Raw genomic sequence first — 19,774 nt, forward strand, 5'->3', positions numbered from 1 at the left:
GTGTTCAGGGACAGGGTGATATGCCCGCGCATAGAGGAGGGGTCAGCCGCACAGACGGTACCACCCCAGGGAGCCTGGGTATGTGCATGCGCATATGTGCCTGTATTCAGAGATGCCATGAAGCTGGGTAAACACGGGTGAAGAGGTCTCACTGACAGACGGTGCTGGTGCTTGCCCCTACCTTCACCCCCTCCCCTCTAAAGCATCTCCATCTGTTAGCTTCCCTGGTGCAGCCCCCTGCCTCTGGCCCAGATTCCGCCCCAGGCATCCCAGGCTGAGCTGGACAAAGAGACCTGTGTGTGCTCTCTAGGGGCCTTCAGCAGCCTCCCTCCTCCCCCAGTCATTGAAGCTTGTGGGTCTAAACTTCCCCACCCACCCCTCCCCTGTCCTCATCTCTCAGAACTCCAGTACATACCTGCAGACTCACCTTCCTGTTTATTGTTCCTCCATCCTCCTTACAGTCTTTACTCAGGCAGCGTGCAGGGGAAGCTTTCTGCCTTCTGTGCACATTCTTGATCCTTCTTCCTCCAGGAAGTCACCAAGATAGCAGGTGAGAGGTGGAGTCACACTGATTAGTTCTTCTGCTGAGGGACCTAAAGCCCGCTCCCTGCTCCCCCATCCTTAGACACGCCCTCCCACATGCCCTCTCATCTCTGAGACAACCAGGACCTCTCCAGGGAAGGATTTAGGTCTCCCAAGTACAGTATTTAAAGGATAGCGCAGTTGGGTGCAGGAGCCATTCATGAATACTTGAATGCTCACTGTAAGTGCACAGATCTGTTCGGGTGGGGCAGACTTTCGATTGCTCGTGCTACTTATGTGTGGAGGCTGTCCAGGCTTAAGCTACCGGGTTGGTACCTTTTCAAAGTCCTCAGAAGCCTCAGTGGACTTCTCTTTCTGCTTTGGGGACTCTAGGTGCAGTGGAGGGTCTGGCTGACACTGCGGACTGTATATGCAGAGGCAACTTACAGCCTATTGCACTGTGCTGACCCCGAGAGCTGGGTGCGCTGCGTCGGTGGAGCTGGAATGCCTAAGGGGGGGAGCGTCGGCCCCCCCAGGAGCAGGGTCCAGGGTGGAGGCGCGGCTGCTCCGCCCAGGCGGGGGCGGGAAGGGCGGCGCCCAGTAGGACTTGGACACGGAGGCGCGCGCCCGCTCGGACACAAGCGGCGCGCGCAGCCCTTCCACCGTGGCACCCGCCTCTCCACCGTCGCCATGGTTACCGGGTGGCCCAGAGGGGGGAGGGGCCCTCCCGCGCCAGCAGCCCCTGTACTGGCAGGACACGTTTGGAGGGTCTATAGCGTGACCCGTGCATCCTGCCTTTGGAACGTGGGTGCATGCAGGGGTGTCCACATGTGGGGAGCAGTGGACTTCTCTTCGTAGCACCTGAAAACGCAGGGGCGTGTGTGCATGGGAAGGGGGGGGGGTCTGCAGTGGAGCCGGAAGTCAGTTGAAGGTGTAGAAATTGAAAGGGCGTGGTTCCCCCCAGGGACGCCCCTCCCTTCCCCCTTCCTGCCCAGCCCACCTTTTCTTGCTTGTGTCTAAAGCACTGGGGTCTTACCAGCGCTTTCCTCCAAGCCCCACCTCCAGTTTAACTGAGTGACCTTGGGCGGGTTTCTAGATTTCAGCCAAGTCCCCATTTGCTCATATGCCTCATAGGGTTTTGGTAAAGATTGTCATTTTGTAAAGCTTTTAGAGAGTACCTGCAACAGAGTGAATGCTTCATGCTTGGAACCTTTTATCCCTGGTGTCCAGAGGCCTCAGTTTTCTCAGTTGTTGATGGGTTGGAAGTGACAGTGACATCCTCTTGAGAAATTTGCCTTGGTCATTAACCTGAGCGGTTCACACTCCTCTAGACACAGCTCTGGTGGCACTGGGGGGTGACGGTGGCAAGTGTGCCAGTCGTGCTGGCCCGCATGGAGCCAGGCGCTCAACAGGCATCTGGAAAATATCTATTGTCCTTAACTGGTGTGAATATGCTTAAGGCTCCCAGTTGGAAGAGGAGGATGAAATAGCATCTGGTCAGTCCTGAGGGGCTGGAGTTCTCCTGAGAGACGCACACACACTCCCGGGCGGGGGTGGGGGAGAGCAGCCTTTCCATTACCGCCTGGGAGCCTAGTTGGCACACGGGACTGGCGTTTGGGTCCTGCTATTCAGTAGCAGCTCTTTACACTCACTGATTTTAGGCTTTGGCAGTGGTGCCTGAGGGATGATCTGAGCCAAGGACGAGCCATTTGAGGGCGTGATAATTGAGGGAGGAAAATTAATTGTCCTTAATTTGGCATAGGTCCCAAAGACCTTCCCTGTGTCAAGAATTCAGAGTAGATTCCTGGGACGTGAGGCTGCAAGCATTTGTAGTGTGTTCATCCTTGATCCTTACCTCCTGGCAGGTAGGCGACAGGGGCTAGGTAACTCCCGGGCTATGGCTCTGTCAGGACCTAGTCACCCCTCACCCTGCACCCCATTCACACAAACAGGTAGGCATAAACTCTGGGAAGAACAAGTTTGGTGCCCTGGTCAGTGATTAGCTCTAGCAGTCTTGAGCATCTCCAACTGTTGGAAGGGGTGGGGAGGGTACCCTAGGCCTCAGGTCTTGCTATCAGTCTTGCTTGCAATCTTCCAACTGATAGCAGGCCAAAGAAGCTGCGCGCGCGCATGCACACACACACACACACACACACACACACACACACACACACAGCTCTCTCTGTTCTCTTGCCTATGTTTAATATAATCCTTTTCAAGAATCAGAGTGGAGAGTCTGGGCATTGTGGGATCGTAGTTATAGCCAAGGAGACCCAGTGTTTACATCCAGAACTTATAGGACTGTGAGCAAGGGCATGTATAGCCAGTTCCAGGGAAGTCAGGGGCCATATTGGGAGTTCTCCTGTGCCCCAGCCAGACACCCTTCTAGGATGTCCCTAGAAGTTGCAATGTTTTTTGTTGTTGTTGTTTTGTTTTGTTTTTTCGGGACAGGGTTTCTCTGTGTAACAATCCTGGCTATCCTGGAACTCACTTTGTAGACCAGGCTGGCCTTGAGAGATCTGCCTGCCTCTGTCTCCCATGCGCCACCACCATCTGGCTAGAAGTTGCAACTTTAATGAGGTTCCTCTGCCTGCTGTGGTTCTGCCTGCTGTGGTTCCTCCAGCTTCCTCTCATGTCTGTGCCCCTAATTGCCCCACTTAGGTCTCCAGAGTGGGCGGGGAAAGCTGGTGTTTACCTTTTCTTTACTTTTCTCCCTTTTGAGGCTGAGTTTTCCTAGCCTGGGAGCCTGGCCTCAACAAGTGTTCTCACATAGTAACCCTGTGCTGGGCATGCGAGAGGGAAGTGCAGAGTTGTACTCCTTTTCCTCACCACAAGGCCCACTTTTTTTTTTTTTTTTAATAAAAGGTAGACAAAGGGCAGACATTCCCAGAGCCATCATTGGGAATGCCTAGAACCAAGCCTGGTAGAGGAGAGGGATTGCTGAGTTCTAGAGAGCACTTGATGGTTTTGTTCCAGTGGGAGGGACTTCTTACCAGTCTAGAATGAAAGGGGCCCCAGGCTATAGTTTCAGTACTTGAACCACCTGTTCTGTATGGGTGGTTCTGGGTGCAGGTTCTGTATCAGGTACCCCCCAGTGCCCTGATGAAGTCTTTTAAGCATCTTTACGTAGTGGATCCCTGACCCCAGTAGACAGATGGGAACAGAGAGTAAAGAGTACATACAGGCCCTAAAGGTGGTCTACACTGGTCCAGCGCCTGGCTTCCAAGTTCTTGATGCTTCTGAGAGATGGAGATTGGGTAACTTTTCCTCAGTCCATGAGGGCTGCTTTAGGAACCTGTGTGAGGTGGGTATGGGCCTCGTGCAAGTGGTTTCCTCTGGGAGTCACCAGCTCCGGGAAAAGTGGAGAGGAAAAACCAGGGCTTTTTGTTTGTTTCCGTTTTTTATTTGTTGCTTTTGTTTTGGTCCTCTTAGCCAGCACATACTCAGACATGGTCCTTAGGGCCCGGTCATGGTTGTCAGGGTCAGGTTTGAGTGAGAAAGAAGGGCAAGGGTCAAGGCTGCAGCAGAGAATGGTCAGAGGCAAGACTCTAGAGTTAGGTCATCAAGAGGGCGGGTGCCTAGGGTCAGTGACCTGGGGCTCTGCCACACGGTCGAGCTGAAGGGATGCAGGCCAAGCAGGAATATCACATGTGCTGACAAGGAAGTGGAGGCTGGACGAGCTCAGAGCCTCTAGTGGGGTTGTCGCTATTGGTGCTTTGGGAGCTGTATCGCCCCTGCCGCCCCTGCCGCCCCCGCCACCCCCACCCAGTGTCCATATAGCACTCTGTGCTGCAGCCAGCAGAGCATTGATCTCTGTTCTTCCCAGGACCTAGAGAGATAAGTGCTGACGTCTTCAGTCTGTGCTTCCCAGACTTGGAAACTCCCCAGCAGGGATGTGGTGGTGCGGGCCCTCCTGCAGCCCCTGCCTTGCCAAAAGGACTTAGGTCTCTTGACTCCACTTTTGGGGTAGGGCTCATGCTTAGAAGTCAGGGGTGGAAAAGAGAAGGGTATTGTGGGTCCCAACTAACCTGAAAGTCAGGAACAGCTACAGGGAGGCCTTCAGGAGCAACAGGGCCAGACCTAATGCACATGTCACCCTTTGTCTGCAGAGGACCAGCTGCCGGCTGGGTTCCCAACCATCGACATGGGACCTCAGCTGAAGGTGGTGGAGAAGGCTCGTACAGCCACCATGCTGTGTGCAGCTGGTGGGAACCCAGACCCTGAGATCTCCTGGTTCAAAGACTTCCTTCCTGTGGACCCTACTTTAAGCAACGGCCGCATCAAGCAGCTACGCTCAGGTGAGCTGAGGGCAGAGTTTAGGAGCTATGAGTATCTTGGGGAATTCATGGGGCTGGGGAGTGAATGTTCCAAGGCAGACTGAGTAGTGTCCCCAATGTCATGGACCAGATCTTGCCTTGGGAAGAGGATGCAGTGGCAAGTGGTGTCCTGATCCTTCTGGGATTGTTAGATGCCAGGGCCGGTTTTGCTCCTCCAATCATGACAGGCCTGAGGAGGGCGCCCCTGGATTTTCATCTTCTATTTTTTCCCATAGCCCAGCCTACGTCTGTGTTTCTTTAGGCAGCAAGGTTTTCTGGGGAAGGAGCCAGTGATGCTTGATTCATCAGGCATCAAATGAACCTTAAGAGCCTGAAACTGGGGGGGGGGGTTTGCCTCTGTCCTTTGGCCATCAGAGCCACCTGTCTCCTATGGATGTCTCAGTTGAGCCACCTTGGAGCCCTGGGAACAAGGAAGCCACTGTGACCTTGTGGCTCACACAAGGAGGGAGGTGTCGCCCCATTGATGAATCTGCCTGTGAGGCTCCCGCCAAGAAAATTGATTCTGATTTTGTGGATATGGAGTGGGTGGGAAAGGAGGATCAGAGTCAGCTGGGCTGCATTCTGCATCCGCTAGCAGCTCAGGATAGACCTTCAGACTCGGCTCCAGAAGTCCTGCTGGTTGCGAGAAGGTAGGCCACTGTTGGTAAGCCCAGCTTTGGTTTGAGCTCCTGCTGTCCATCAGCTGTGATTCAACATCATGAAGGATGTGACTGCCTCTTTGGGGCTCTGCTGGCTTCAGGGGTGCCTACCATTCTCAGCCCCTCCCCATCATCTTCCATCAGGCCCACACCGTCTTGGTGCCAGGGAGAAAAGGGAGTGATGAGCCACCCAGCAGGGCAGGGTTCCGGCCCCAGCCACGGTCGCCTGAGACAGCCCACGAAGTGTTAGCTCATTTAATTTAATTAAAACTCAACAAGATGGAGGCAGCTGTAGTGCAGTTAATTAAAACAGCCATAATCAAGGCAGGAAATGGTCCGGCAGCGTTTGTGGCTGCTGCCCAGCACAGCACAGCGGCCGGCATGGCTATCTCCCCTGCATTTGCTCATGGGTGCCCCAGGCAGGTTCCCCATGCTGCCAGACGGTCCTCCCTACAGGCTTGACTCCTCTCCGCAATGGCATTGACTGTCTGTGTCAGGCAGCAGTTCTGGGAAGGCCCGGTGTCTCCAGCATTTGTTCATCAAGTATTTATGTAGTGCTTACTGTGTGCCAGACCCCATGCCACCCCTCCCCTGCCCATCACTCCACCGAATGCTGCTCAGGCCTCTTCCTCTTTGTCCTCAGTGGCCAACAGCCCTTCCTCCTTCTTGAGCAAGCCCTCCTGCCTTCCCTTTGGCTTTACCACCTTTGACTTGCCTCTAGCTGCCCTGTTAGCCTTGCATGAAGTGCTGGTTCCTCCAGATGAGAGACCTGCCAGTCTCATCCTTACCGACACAGTCTGTTCCCTGGCAGGTGAACCCATTGCTCCTGGTGCTTCAGTCACTACCTCCTTGTTTGTACCCCTACTGGTCAATGCATCCCAGACATCCTGTGTGAACTCCAAGGCCCACATTCAGTGCCTTCCGGATGTCCCCCCATCTTGAACGGACAATGACCTTCTTTATAAACAGCCATGCCCTGCTCCCACTGACCCTTTCTCCATTAGTGGCAGCCTGAAAGACCCAACAATCCATCAGTGAGGAATCACATCCTCTCCATGTATCACCACGTGGCTCTCAAATTGGTCCCCTTTTCTCTTTCCGCTGCCTCTGTCTTAATCAGGGATCCCACTGTTCTCCCTGCCTCCGGGCTCTCTCTAGAAACTCAGTCCTCTCGCAGCCTGTGGTATTGTCTATTCATCTTCCTCCTAGACTATGAAAGCCATGCTACGCTGGACCCTGGGCTTAGAACCCTTGACCCTGCCCCCGTGGTCAGATACGTGCTCTCGGTCAAGGCACCCTGCCCACATGGCCAGCTTTATCTCTTCCTATCCTATCTAGATCCACCCTAATTAGTTCTCTGACCTCAGCTAAATTAATTTCATCGCCAGTTTTTCTCAGCTTACAGAGTAGCTGCCTTAAGCAAACAGTGGCGGTTTGCTGCTGGGTTTATGGTACGGTCTCTGTCCTGCTTCCCGCCACTTCCCCACTTGCAGGGAGCCTGTACCCAGCTTCTGGCTATTCCCACAGGAGCCACAGTTACCAGTGTTTGTCTCCAGTCCTGCTTACCTAGGCGGGATGTGGTGGGGCTGAGACTGGTTTGCTTGGCAAGGTGCCCCTCCCACCATCCTCAGTCCTTCCTAAGTCCTCACTGCAGGATTATTTTATTGACCTTTGGGACCTATCACTGCAGAGGATAGCAAGCTGCTCCTTTGACCTTTCCTACCACCAGGAAACTGACTTAAGGGTCCTAGGTGTGTGCGTGTTGGGGGGCGGTTCTTGTGTGTCCAGTGCTTGGGGTGGAGCCATGTGGAGACATCCCTTTATAGAGTGGGTTGTCCCCTGTGCACTCCGTATTTACCAGGCCCCTTGTGGTTTCCATGGCACCAACAGTTCATAGGGTGCTTTCCTACCCTTGGTTACCACTGTCTTGTAACCTTTCTCAAGTAGATCCGGGCACAATTATCATAGCCGCTTTCCGCAGGTCACAGGGTCACCTGCGGAGACGAGGGTCTGAGGACCCTCCTGGGAGGTAACCGGTGCTCAGTGCCTTCTAACAGCGTGTACTAAACCTGGAGCCTGAGAAGTAGCCATGTCCCATGGCTCCAGACCTCAGCCTCTCTGGCAGTCCCACAGTGTCTCCAGCATCTCTGACTTGGACCGAGGGCTGGCAGTGTGCACAGCTGAGGTGTGAGCTCTCCGCGAAGGGCTCTTTTCCTGCTGCAGCAATGTGATATGCTGCCACAGTAGCCTCATGGGCCACCTGAGCGTGAGACCCGAGGCAGGCCCAAGAAGGACAAGTACAGAAAGAGTGACCCACTGTGGCTGTGACGGAACCATAGCCCCGACAGCCTCACCTCCCCATGGGGTCCGAGGCTGTTCGCCCATAAGCTCTGCCAGGCCTGAGCAGGGCTTTGCTGGGCTTCCATATTGCCTGAGAATGCCACTGTAGAGAACACCCTCACTAACCCACAGAGCCAGCCGAGCCTCCTACACGCTCACCACCCAGTGGTGTCAAGTGGAGATGGAGGAGGAGGCAGGAGGAGGCCTTTGGTAAGATGCTCTGACTAGAAGTGCCCATCTACTACACTCCGATGTGCGTGTGGCCGGGTCTTCCAGGAGGGTACAGTCAGTGTGTGAATACAATTTCTGGGCTCACTGGCATGAATCTCCTAGGGAGGCTGCCTCTTGGGGCCCCTTCAGTCCCATATACCCGTCTAGTGAAATGGAAAGGGCAGAATCTCTGTTTGCAGGCAGGGTACAGTTCTGAGAAGTCAGTAGGTTAGGTATAGAAAGCAGAAGCCACAGGCGCTTGGCTGTATATACTATAACCCCTGCCCTAGCTCTGACTTAGACAACAGGAGGGCAATCAGTGGTCAGCTTTCTGGTCTTAGTATTGCTGACTTTAACTCAGAGGACCTTAAGGTGGCTTTGTTTTTCTAGAATATACCTATTGATGTTTACTGTACTAGATATTTAAGATGGATTAATTTTAAATATTTACTAATTATTTTCAAATAACTTAAAAACTATTAAGTGTTAAATAACATTCTAAAATTTAAAAAAAGATAATTATATTCTAAAACAAAAAAAATTAGGGAGAAAATCCTCATTGTTAATGTAGAGCTTAAATGTGGCTGTGCCCTCAGGAAATGCCACTCTATATTCATGAAAGAAAATGGCTAAATAAGGCCAGTAGCTCTTTCCCTGTTTTTGAAGCAAGGTCTTTACCGTATGGCTCTGTCTGGCATGATGATACTATATATTCCAACCTGTTCTGAAACTTGCCACAGTCATCCTGCCTCAGCCTTCCAAGTGCAGAGATTGCAGGCATACTCCACCCCCCACCCCCCAGTCTTAGATTTCTAGAAACTGATTATAGGTTTTAATCTAGTGGACCCGTGGGCCCCTAAAGGTTCTCAGGGGTCTGCGTACCCCTCTCCCCCTCTGGACTACAGTGGAGAACTAGTGTGATGGCTCTCGCTTAGCCGGGCGGTCACATCCACTCCTGTCCCAACCACCGACTTTCCTTCCAGTCTCCATGTCTGCAGGATGTCCAGAAGGAAGGCCCTGAGTTAGGCGGGCCAGATCCTGCTGCCGCACATCTAAGCCTCTTAATGTCTCCAGGTCTGTGTTGCCTCATTTGTGCACAGAGATGGGTATTTTTCCGGGGGGCTGTTGCCAAGTTCATTGAGACAGGACCTGATCTGTGGCCCTGAACACTTCCAACTCACCCCTGCCAAAGAAGCCAGAGGGTGGATAGACTTGGATCTGGGTCTATCTTCAGGTTCCTGGCTCCAGTGGTTGAAGTGAGAGTCTCGGGAGAGACACGTGTTGGAAGGCAAACCTGCTCAGGCCTCATAATAGCCCTGGCTTTGGAAGGCAAGTGCCTGTCCCTCTTGGCTGCTGATCCCAGGGCTCTGAGGCACCAGGCACTCAAGGGGTGGGTACTGGCCCTTTGCCTCTCACCAGATAGGCTGGGGAGCTCTGATCACTCTGTCCTTAATAGAGTCAGGTGGGTTTTATGGGCTGTCAGCCACTGGGTTGTGAGCTGACTGAATCCCACACCTCCACTGCTGGATGCCAGGGCTAGTCTGTGTTTGGGGAGCCCTGGTCCATGGTAACCTATGTGAGCTCTCCCCTTAACCCTGCCTGCTTAAATGCCCTGGTTTTGTTGTGGTGAGTGCTGTCCTCAGACTCTTAACCCATGGGATTTGAGTGATCTTTAGGGTGGGTGCTACCTCTTTTCTTCCCCTTCCCCTCCATCCACCCAGCCAGCAAGGGTCACAGGAGCCCAGTCCTGCCTTCCTGCCTCCTATCAACACCTGCTTCTGCCCTCCACTTCCTCAGAGCAGTGCCATTGACCCAGGGGACATGCTCCACCCCCACTCAGCTTGGCCCAGCCTGGTGCTTGCTCACACAACACCTGAGTCACCTAAACAGATGCCTCAAGTTTTCCGTATGGTTAAGGCCCCTTTCTAGTGTTTTATTTTATCTGATTTGGCTTTTGTGGCTTTCCTTTTGTACTAATGTTTCTCTCTGATCTTATTTGCATTCAAATTACCTCACCAGGTGGTTCACCAATCAGAGGTAAGAATGCTGTCCGTGCATCTCGCCATGCCACACCGCACCACGCCACACCACTACTGTCGCCGTTGGTCACCTCCACTCCATCCCGTCCAGTCCGTCACCTCCCCATACCCATCCCGACCTCTCCAGTCTCTTCATCTCCAGCCCCACAGTACCACCAGCCCCACACACCTCCACTCTCAGTCATTCCCTCCTGTGACCTCATCCATTACAAGTCTGCATTGTGGAGATACCCGCTGAGACCACCCAGGATGCCCAGCCCTGCGCCCCACTTCTTCTAGGCCAACCCTGTAGAAGGGATCCATTTGGTTCCCATAGTAAAGCCTAGCCTGTCCCTAAGGCTGGTGTAGATGGAGACACTTCCTGTAAGGTTAGGAGCATGACCAAGTCCGGCCCTTTTCCTGAGAAGTTTTCCCTTAAAGTCCTCAATTACTACTTGACTTTCCTTCTAATAGCTTGGTCCTGTGGTCAAATGAGAACCCCTCCCCCATATCTCTTCAACAGCAAGGACTAGAGATTTTAGATTATTTTAGGTATTTTATTTAGATTTTGGATGGCAGCGGGGAAATACAGAGACCCATGCATAACTAGGTCACCTGACCTGTCAGCTTCCTCCAAGTTGCCTTCACAGAACAGGGCACTGCAACCTGCTGGGGAGAAAGCATAGACTCTGGACTCCTAAAGATCAGGGTTCAAGTCTGACTCAACCATCCCTCAAGTCCGTCTCCTCCTCTTAGGATTAGAGCAAAGACTTGCTACCCTCAGACTGAGACGCACAGGAGAGCAGGATTGTAGACGGTTTATCACACACAGAATGGTGGTTTCTCTTTTTTATTCCATCGTTTTCTTCCCACATTTGTCAATGTTTGTGGGTACATCTAGACCCTCGGGTAAGGCGAAGAGTGCTCGGGACAGAAGTTGAGTTGGGGCTAGTTGCCTCCCGAGGGATGTAACTTGTTGCCCTGATGATAGAACTCAGTTCCCCTCCCTCTCTGGATCTCCCTGCTCATCACCTTAGCACAACGACCTGCTTTCCCTACTACTGGGTCTGAGTGTTCGTATCAGATTTGGAGATGTCTGTGTACAAATAGATTCAGAGTCTTGGGTCTTGTCCTAGTTAGCTTTCTGTTGTTGTGATAAACACCACGACCCAAGGCCACTTGGGGAAGAAAGGGCTTAGTTGATCAACATGTCCCGATTATAGTCTGTCATTGACGGAAATTAGGGCCGGAACTCAAGCAGGCGCGGAAACAGTGGAGGAAAGCCGACTTGCTCTCCATGGCTTGCTCAGCTTGCTTTTTTTTTATACAATTCAGGACTACCTGCCCGGCTCTGGCACCACCCACAGTGAGCCAGGCCCTCTCCTACATCAATTGTTAATCAAGAAACTATCCCACAGGCTTGTCTACGGTCCAATCTAATGGGGGCTTTTTCTCAATTGAGGTTCCCTCTTCGCACGTGCCTAGCTGACGTCAAGTTGATGAAAATAACTAGCCAGCAGAGGCCTCCTGACCAGACTTAGGCTCTGGTCACAGGGGGGTTTCTTCCTTCCATCATCTGTAACCCCAAACCAGGCACTATTTCCTGCCCTCAGCTGTGGCACCAGTTACCTGTCTCCTTCAAACCTCTGCTGAGCTGACCTTGGACAACCCCCACTACCTAGGGCCCTGAGCCTCCCCTACTCAGTGAACGTTTGCCATGGCAGTGTCCATTCGCACCATGAACATGACACGCGGGCTGCAGTCGGCGCTGGTCTTGCAGTTGCTGGGTGTTGGGCTTGTGCTCTGATACACTCTTCTGTGGGGAAGCCGAGGGCAAGGCCATGGAGAGAGGCCAGCCCTTTGCCCTTGTGTGTTGGTGGCATCCCCTCCTGCTCTACCTACAGCCCGCAGCCTTCTGTAGTTCACAGCCCCTCCTCCTGCCCTGGTGGTGATGGCAGAAAAACAAAGTGGAGGCTTTGAAGGAGCTGTAGCTTGGATCCATAGTGTCTCTCCCTAGGCCTGGGCTGTGCGAATACAGTTTGAAATTCTCTCTGAGGTTCCTGGCCAGTTTTAGGTGGGGCCCTTCAGGTTCTGTCTGTCCTGTGTGGGCGTGATTGTCAGTCGGGGTGGAGGAAGGAGTCCTTCAGAGCTGTTCAGCTGTTCATGCAGGAGGGGCTTTTCTGTCAGACTGTGTCCTGTGGGGGTTATTAGCTGTCCGTTGGACTGTCCTGTGTGGGTGTAATTGTCTGTCAGATTGTTCCAGGGAGGGGCATGGTGCTTTGCCCTGTGAGTTTCTGTGTCATAGATAGCTTACCCAGTATGCTTTCACTAGCAGTTTTCAAGTGTTTATTGCTGGGGGGAGGGGGATAAATGCACGTGATCCTTCACCTTGGGGGTTCACTCACTTGACCTGACAGGACAGGTCCCAAGCGTAAGTTTCATCCATCCTCTCAGAGGGTCTTTTCAGCTACCCACACTCCCAGTCTTGGCTCCTGTCTGTCCGTCTGCGGCCAGAGCAGCCCCTTAGGGCGCCGGCCCGAGTGGGAGCTCCAGCCTCCATTAGCCTCCTGAATTATGCAGAAGCCTTGGTGGGTCGAAGCACTTTAGCAGCACCAAACTGAGGGAAGTAGCCGGAATGGGTGGGGCTCACAGGGTGGGGGTAGAGTGGGAGGAGATGGTGGGAGTGTGGGGCAGAGGCTGCTGGGCACCAAGCCCCAAGGCAAGCCCCTTCCAAGTAGGTGATAGTGTTTCAGGCTCTCACAGGCAAGGACGTTGCTTGTTTAGGAATTTCTCGGCCTGTGGCTCTGTAGGCTTTGGGACAAGAGAATTGATAGGCATGATTATTGATAAACAGGCCTTAGGGACTCTTGGGACAGTGATGGGCACTCTGGATAGCTCCTGGGTGGAGCAGGAACTGATCCATAGTAAGGACATCTTGCTTCAAAGTACAAGTTCTTGATTCTTGCTTAGAGGGACCTGGCTTACCAGAGTTTCCTGGAAGCCACACAGGCCCTAGGCTGTGGCTACACATGTTGTCAGGGCCTCCGTGTTCTAGGTCACACACAACAATGGATGGTGACTGACCGTTCATCTTGTGTCCCCACAGGTGCCTTGCAGATCGAGAGCAGCGAGGAGTCTGACCAAGGCAAGTACGAGTGTGTGGCAACCAACTCGGCAGGCACACGCTACTCGGCCCCCGCGAACCTGTATGTGAGAGGTAAGAAATTGGCCACACCTGGCTCTGTCACCCTGGAGCCAAACTTCACCTGCCAGGCACTGCTGCTTGGAGACCTCGGTGCAGACACTGGAGGGACTCCGCAAGCCTCGCCTTTCCTTCCCACCTCTTTCTGCAGCAGTGCTCACGCCACCACCTCTGTAGCTCCCGCTGGGCAGGCTGCTCACAGCTGCCACTACCTGCCTTCTTTCCCTTCAGGCCTTTGGGAAAGCAGACACTCACCCCACCCCCACCCCTACCCTTGGGAGCATTTGTATCTCTTCTAGGTCCTTGCTGCCTGGGCCTGGAGCCCTATGGGAGTCTGGAGCCTTCTAAGCAGACATTGGTGTGTGTGTATGCGTGTGTGTGTGTGTGTGTGTGTGTGTGTGTGTGTGTGTGTGTGTATCCTTCTAAGCAGACATTGGTGTGTGTGTGTGTGTGTGTGTGTGTGTGTAGCCTTCTAAGCAGACATTGGTGTGTGTGTATGCGTGTGTGTAGCCTTCTAAGCAGACATTGGTGTGTGTGTGTGTGTGTGTGTGTGTGTGTGTATCCTTCTAAGCAGACATTGGTGTGTGTGTGTGTGTGTGTGTGTGTGTAGCCTTCTAAGCAGACATTGGTGTGTGTGTATGCGTGTGTGTAGCCTTCTAAGCAGACATTGGTGTGTGTGTATGTGTGTGTGTGTGTGTGTGTGTGTAGCCTTCTAAGCAGACATTGGTGTGTGTGTGTGTGTGTGTGTGTGTGTGTGTGTGTGTGTGTGTGGAGCATTTACACATGCATATGCTTGCCTGACCTGACTTTTTCCTGCCTACTCCAGCAGGGTAGGCTCTGGTTCTGAAATTTGGATCCCGCAGGCCTCAGTAATGGATCAGATTGGCCTTCTTGGAGGAGCCTTCTGTGTTCTATCACAAGCCCCAGCCCTCTTGTTGGGGGTAAGGCTGAGGTAGCTGTGAGCAGCTATGGGTATATTGCCGTGGTCATTCCTAGTTGGAGATAAACGTACTGTGTACGATTTACAGTTGGGTCTACAGCGAAGGGTCTGGGGGCTGTTTTGGTGTGCCCAGCCTCTGTTCATAGCCCAAGGGGTCAAAGTCGACAATGTTGGCCCTCTCTGAGAACACATGGGGTAGTCTATAAAGCATGGTGCTCAGGAGAGGCCCTGGAAGCCCTCCACCCACACTGCCCCTTCACCTGGCCCTCCCGCACAAATGGATGTCATTAAAAGTTACGTTGCCCCTCTTTGTGGGTCACTGGGAAGACCCCGATTCCCTACAGCCTCCATGCTGCCCCATGCAGCCGTAATTCTATCCCATGGAAGGTTCCTTATCTTTTTGAGGGTGGGCTGCCCTTCCTCTAGCAGTGGCCCATTTCCCTCTCAGAGCAGTTTGGTAGACTTGCTTACTCAAGGCAGAGAGAAGCAAGCTGCCAGCTACTTACTGAGGGCTGCTGTGCCCCAGGGCACAAGTTGGTTCTGGAGAGACCACAGGTGTTGAGCTGTCAGGTGAGCAGTCCAGTGCAGGCAGAGGAGCTGTCTGTCTTGGGCTAATCGTGTTCCTTCATGGGGGTTGGGAAAGCCCCATCGCTGCCCTTGCAGTGTCCTGTAAACCAGTTCAGTCGAGATGACCGACTGCCTGAATTTAGGAATACCATCAGGACTGAGACCAGGCACCCAGATGCCTGGTCTAAAAGGAGTCATGTAAGGAGCATGGCCTTCACCCCAGGCTGATACTGGCTAAGTAGCTAACAAAGGCGCAGGAATCCAGCAAATTCCATCTGGGAGGTTAGCAGCTGAAGTGACTCTTCACAATGGCCAGCTTCCTCCCTGTTCAGCCACAGCGTGTGAAGTTCCTGACTTCACTGAGGCAGCCCCTGCTGCACAGGGCTATACCAGAGAGGGGAGAATCAGGCACAGCCTTTGTAAATCCCAAGTCCGGTGTTTAAGCATGACTTACGGCCTTTTCCTGGAGTAGAGCGGTCATAGGCAGTACCAAAGCAGAAGAAGGCCACTCAGATAATACGGGGCATCTTAGCTAGGCACCACACCCATTAAACTAGCGCTGTCAGGTTGGCTGTGGCCCTAGTGACAGGTGGTGGCCACTAGGGCATTGAGCAGGAGATCTTAACTCCGTGAAGCACCCCTACCTCGACAGGCCCCACTGTCCACACAAGATTAACTTGGTCATGACCCTAGCTGGATCCTGCCTTTTCCCTTCTCCTGGGATAAACTCCACTTGAAGGAGATTTGGAAGGCAGGGGTTCCTTTACCCTCAGCCCTTCCTGTCTAGAAAATTTATTACAGCCAGCCTCGCTTCTGTCCCATTTCCCCCCTCATCTCTAAAACCTTTCTAAATCTATGCTGGCCCTTTGGGTCCAGGACTTATGTACATAAGAAAAGCCCTGGGGCTGGAGAGATGGCTCAGTGGTTGCTCTTGCAGAGGACTAAAGTTCAATTCCCAGCACCCACAAGGTGGCTCACAACTATATTCAACTTAAGTTCCAGGGGATCTGATGCCCTCTTCTAACGTCCACAGGCCCCAGGCACACATGTGGCAAACAGATATACACGCAGCCAAAACAGTCATACACACACAAAAAAATAAAAGTATTTAGCTGGGCAGTGGTGGTGTACACTTTTAATCCCAGTAGTTGGAAGGCAGAGGAGGTGGCTACACCGAGAAACTCTGTCTCAAACCCCAAAAAAGGAAAGAAAGAAAAGCCTTGCTCTTTGTCCCTTGCCCCATAGTGTTTCCACTTTTCTTTTTATGCCTTGCAAAGTCTCATCTGCCCCAAGAAGTGTTCTGGGAGAGCCTGTGTCATGCTAGCCACCAGCTCTGTATTTGGAATTCTGCCTGTGGGTGGAGAGGCGTGGACGAGCCCGTCCCTATCTGCTGTCTCCCAACATAGTGCCTTCAAGACTTCCTTCCATAGTGGCTCCTGTTACCACCCAGAGATGGCAGTCTCCACTCTCTCAGGGTCTGAGCCTCCTGATTCAGGACTGTGTGGATTAGAGCTCAGGGGTTTCTTTAGTCCTGTTGACATTTTAGACGGTACACACACATCTCTGTTGAGGACTGTTCTTTGCACAGTAGGGTATTTTAAAAGCATCCCAAAGCAGCCTAAATAACCCCAGCTCTCCAGACACAGGCACCCAGAGGCGGTTTGCCATTGTAGAGACCCTTTTCTTGGTACTGCTGCCTCGTCAGGGCTTCTGTCTCCATCTCTAGCTTTGTTTTGCTGTGTCTATTTATTGACTTGCCTTCTCAGACTTAACCTTCCCACATTCTCCCTCTGTTCCCCAAACTGTCAGGGTCTCACTGCCTCTCTGAGGCCCTACGTCTAATCCCACCACTGGGGCAGTACGTACAAAGCTCCCAGCACGCAGTGCAGCGGGTGCACAGAAAGCACAGACGAGTCAGCTGTCTGGGTTTCTGTTGGGACAGCGCTGGGGGACACACATCGTGCGTTTACATCTGACTTGGTTCACAGTTGCCTGCAGTTCCACCCACAGTCTAGCAGGCCCAGGCACGCTGGGTGGACCAGCCTCTTTCTCCATCACCATCTGACTCCCTCCCTGAGTGACTCATTTTCTCCTTCCATCCACGGCGTGTCTCCCCTGCAGCTTTCAGGCATACAGCTTCCTGGGCCAAGGCAGAACCCCGCCCTTGGCAAAGCCTGGCTTACACGTCTCGGGACTACCATCCTCCCCATTCTTTTCAGGGACCTGGCACCTGAGCCCCTGCTGTCTGAAGTGAGGGTGTTACCGCCCAGCCTTTCTTCCCACAGGCATCCAGACGTGCTCCTCACACTGGTGTTATGCAGCATGGGGCTTCCTCACGGTGGTGGGGCTGTAGTGGCTTGTGTGCCTTGGTGGGTTTGTGAGCTGGGTGGGCCCTGACCTCAGAGCCCAGTTTACCAGGTCTGTCTGAGCTGTGAGGGTGTGTGAGGTGTGGGACTGGCCCATGCCCCACTTCTACCCCTACCAGTTCTGCCCTCATTGTCCCTGGCACCCGCTGGTGGGCCCTAGCCCTGTCCACTGTGTCCCTCCATGAGTCCTGAGTCTTTTGTGAGCGGCGTGGTCCGTGTGCACCTGTGTGCACGTGTGTGTGCGAGGGGCACAGGAGTCTTGTCTTGTCTCTGTGCTGTGTGGGCAGATGAAGGTTGGCCTGTTTTTACTCTCTCTGTGTTTCTCCTTGTCTTTTTTTATTCCCTCCTCATCCTCATCGCACTCTGCCATCAACCCAAACTCTCATCTCTCAGATCAGCGAGAAGGTTGGTCTTTTTCACTTCTTATCCATCTACAGTTGGCCCACCGACTGTGCCCATCAGTTGGGACCAGTGGGCTTGGTCAGCTCCCTCAGGCTCGCTCCAGCCGTGCCTGCCCGCCAGTTGGCCTCTGCTCATCACTGTTTGGGCTGGCTGGCAGGCAGGACCAGGAATGGGTGGGCAGGCCTTCCGCCCTGCATGCCCCTGCTGCTTGAGTCCCTGATGTACTGTGTGTCTGCATGTCTCCTTAGCCAGGCTTCACTGCTAGAGTGGCCACGCATGCATGGTGCATGGCACAAAACTGCACCCCACCGTTGCACCCAGGCCAGGCTAGCTGTCTGTTCCTGGTAGAGTTCAAAAGTGATTGTGGAGAGCTGTGGATCAGACGGACTGTAAGGGCTGATGTGCTTGACATGTTCAGAGGGTTGGAGAAACTTCTACCGTTTCCCCACCCTTATGTAAGCCATGTTTGCCTAAGAGAAGCCAGAACTGCAGGAGATAATAGGAAGAAGCTAGTTTAGAGTGAGTTGTCCCTTGAGATCTTGCAGTATGCGACACAGTCCTGCAGTGTCTGCCCTGTCCTTGAGGCCCCTGAGCCTTACCAGTGTTTCATGAAGCAGACTTGAGACCAGCCTTGGTGTACCTCTCAGTGACAGTGACAGTTGTGATACAAGGCAAGTGGCATCACCTTGGCACACGGTGCAAGTGTCCCATCGCTGCATCTTTTCTGTCTCCTGCCAGGTCCAAACCAAGGTCATCCCACCTGCCCAGACCTCTCTGCCTGAGCATCTCAGCCAGCCTCTGTTCCTCTGTATAGAGTATGTGGCTTGCTAGCCAGCTAACAGTCCTCAGCCCCATGCTGGGCAATGCCACTGAACATTGCCGTCCAGGTTGCTTATTCCTGGAGTGGCTGAATCATCAACTGGAGTTTGATAGGGCCTTGAGTAGCAGTCAGCTCAACTGAAAGTTGGGCAGGGCTTCTAGAAACTGCTCAGATCCCCTTCCAAGCAGTCCCCTTGAAGTCAGGCCTCTGCTCCCCAATCCTGGACCAGCAAGGGGCTAGTGGTCCTTTACATATCCCGTGCTCTAAAGAGTCAGAGTAGCTCTCCTGTCCTCTGAACATTGAGTGTCCAAGGAAGAAACATGACAGACCCAAGCTACCAAGTGCCCTCTGCATCTTGATCTGTGGTTTTGAGTTTACTCCAGGAGGACAAGGGAGCCGGTCAGGTGGAGGGCTGCAGCCCCAGCTCAGATGTCAGCATAAGCCTCCATCCATATGCACTCCTGAGCTCTGGGGCATTTCGGTTACACCATTTCGCTGACCAGGCGGATCTGCCAGGGTGTTCAGAAAACAGTCATCAGCAGACATCCTAGTCCGCAGCCACTCCGCACACACCCCTTCACCTTCCCTCTGCATCCTTTGTCCCTCGCTCCACCCACCCTGTGGTCCCACCAAAAATAAGCACATACACAAATATTTAACGGGAAGAAGAAACGAGTTTCTAAATATTCCGGGGGGATTTGCCGGGCTGGTAATTTGTTTGGTGCTGATAATTGCATCTTACATTTTTCCAGCTTTACTTAAAACTGTGTGCCGGGTGTGCCAGCATTTAATTACTGCTCTGCGGCAGCCACAAGGTTATTTATTAAAGAGTTATTTTATCTTGATACAGTGGATCCTGCCCCTTATCCCCTCCTTAATGTTGTGTTATTTTCATCAGAGAAATTTCCGCAAGTGAATGCAGATTGCGGGGCTGCCTCCCCCTGCGATTAGGCTGTCACTCCACTGAATGCTGATGCCTCTGGGCGCCGCACCGCCCTATTATAGGGGGTTGTCAGCGCAAATAATTAGACTTAAAAGTTACAGCTGAAATATAATCCAGAAATGGCAGGGCCCTGTTTTGGAAATTGTCTATAAAATGTCAGCACTAAAGATGCACGGAGAACGGTAATAGACCGGCATTGTTGCAGCCTGAGAGTAGACCCTAAGAGCATTTTTCCCAGCTCCAGTTTTTCCTTCCCTGCTGTTGCTTCTGTCAATAGACCAAGTCCAGGGTGAGTCCTGCTCCCCTTGGAGGCCTTGTGCTTCTGGCATCAGGGGGAGGATGGTGGAGATGCTGTGCTGAGTGGCATTAGCCACTCCCAGCTGCTGGCACAGGGGTCAGAACACAGGGCCCCATTAGCATTCCAGACACTCTCTTGCCCCCGACCCGTTACACCCTGTTCCCTGCAGAT

At 53.0% G+C, this 19,774-nt stretch overlaps 1 protein-coding gene across 8 annotated transcripts in view; it reads left to right on the plus strand.

The window, feature by feature from the left end:
• Window positions 1-19,774, plus strand: part of Ptprf (protein tyrosine phosphatase receptor type F) — an 84,025-nt gene that overhangs the window by 29,155 nt on the left and 35,096 nt on the right. For all 8 annotated transcript variants that reach the window (XM_085698789.2, XM_085698792.2, XM_085698791.2 and 5 more), the window contains 2 exons: window positions 4,632-4,820; window positions 13,172-13,282. In XM_085698789.2, coding sequence (XP_085554915.2) covers window positions 4,632-4,820; window positions 13,172-13,282 — 300 coding nt within the window. The remainder of the gene's footprint in view (window positions 1-4,631; window positions 4,821-13,171; window positions 13,283-19,774) is intronic.

Source organism: Myodes glareolus, chromosome 3 (assembly GCF_982192425.1).
Source record: "Myodes glareolus chromosome 3, mMyoGla1.1, whole genome shotgun sequence".
In the NCBI taxonomy this organism is placed as follows: domain Eukaryota; kingdom Metazoa; phylum Chordata; class Mammalia; order Rodentia; family Cricetidae; genus Myodes; species Myodes glareolus.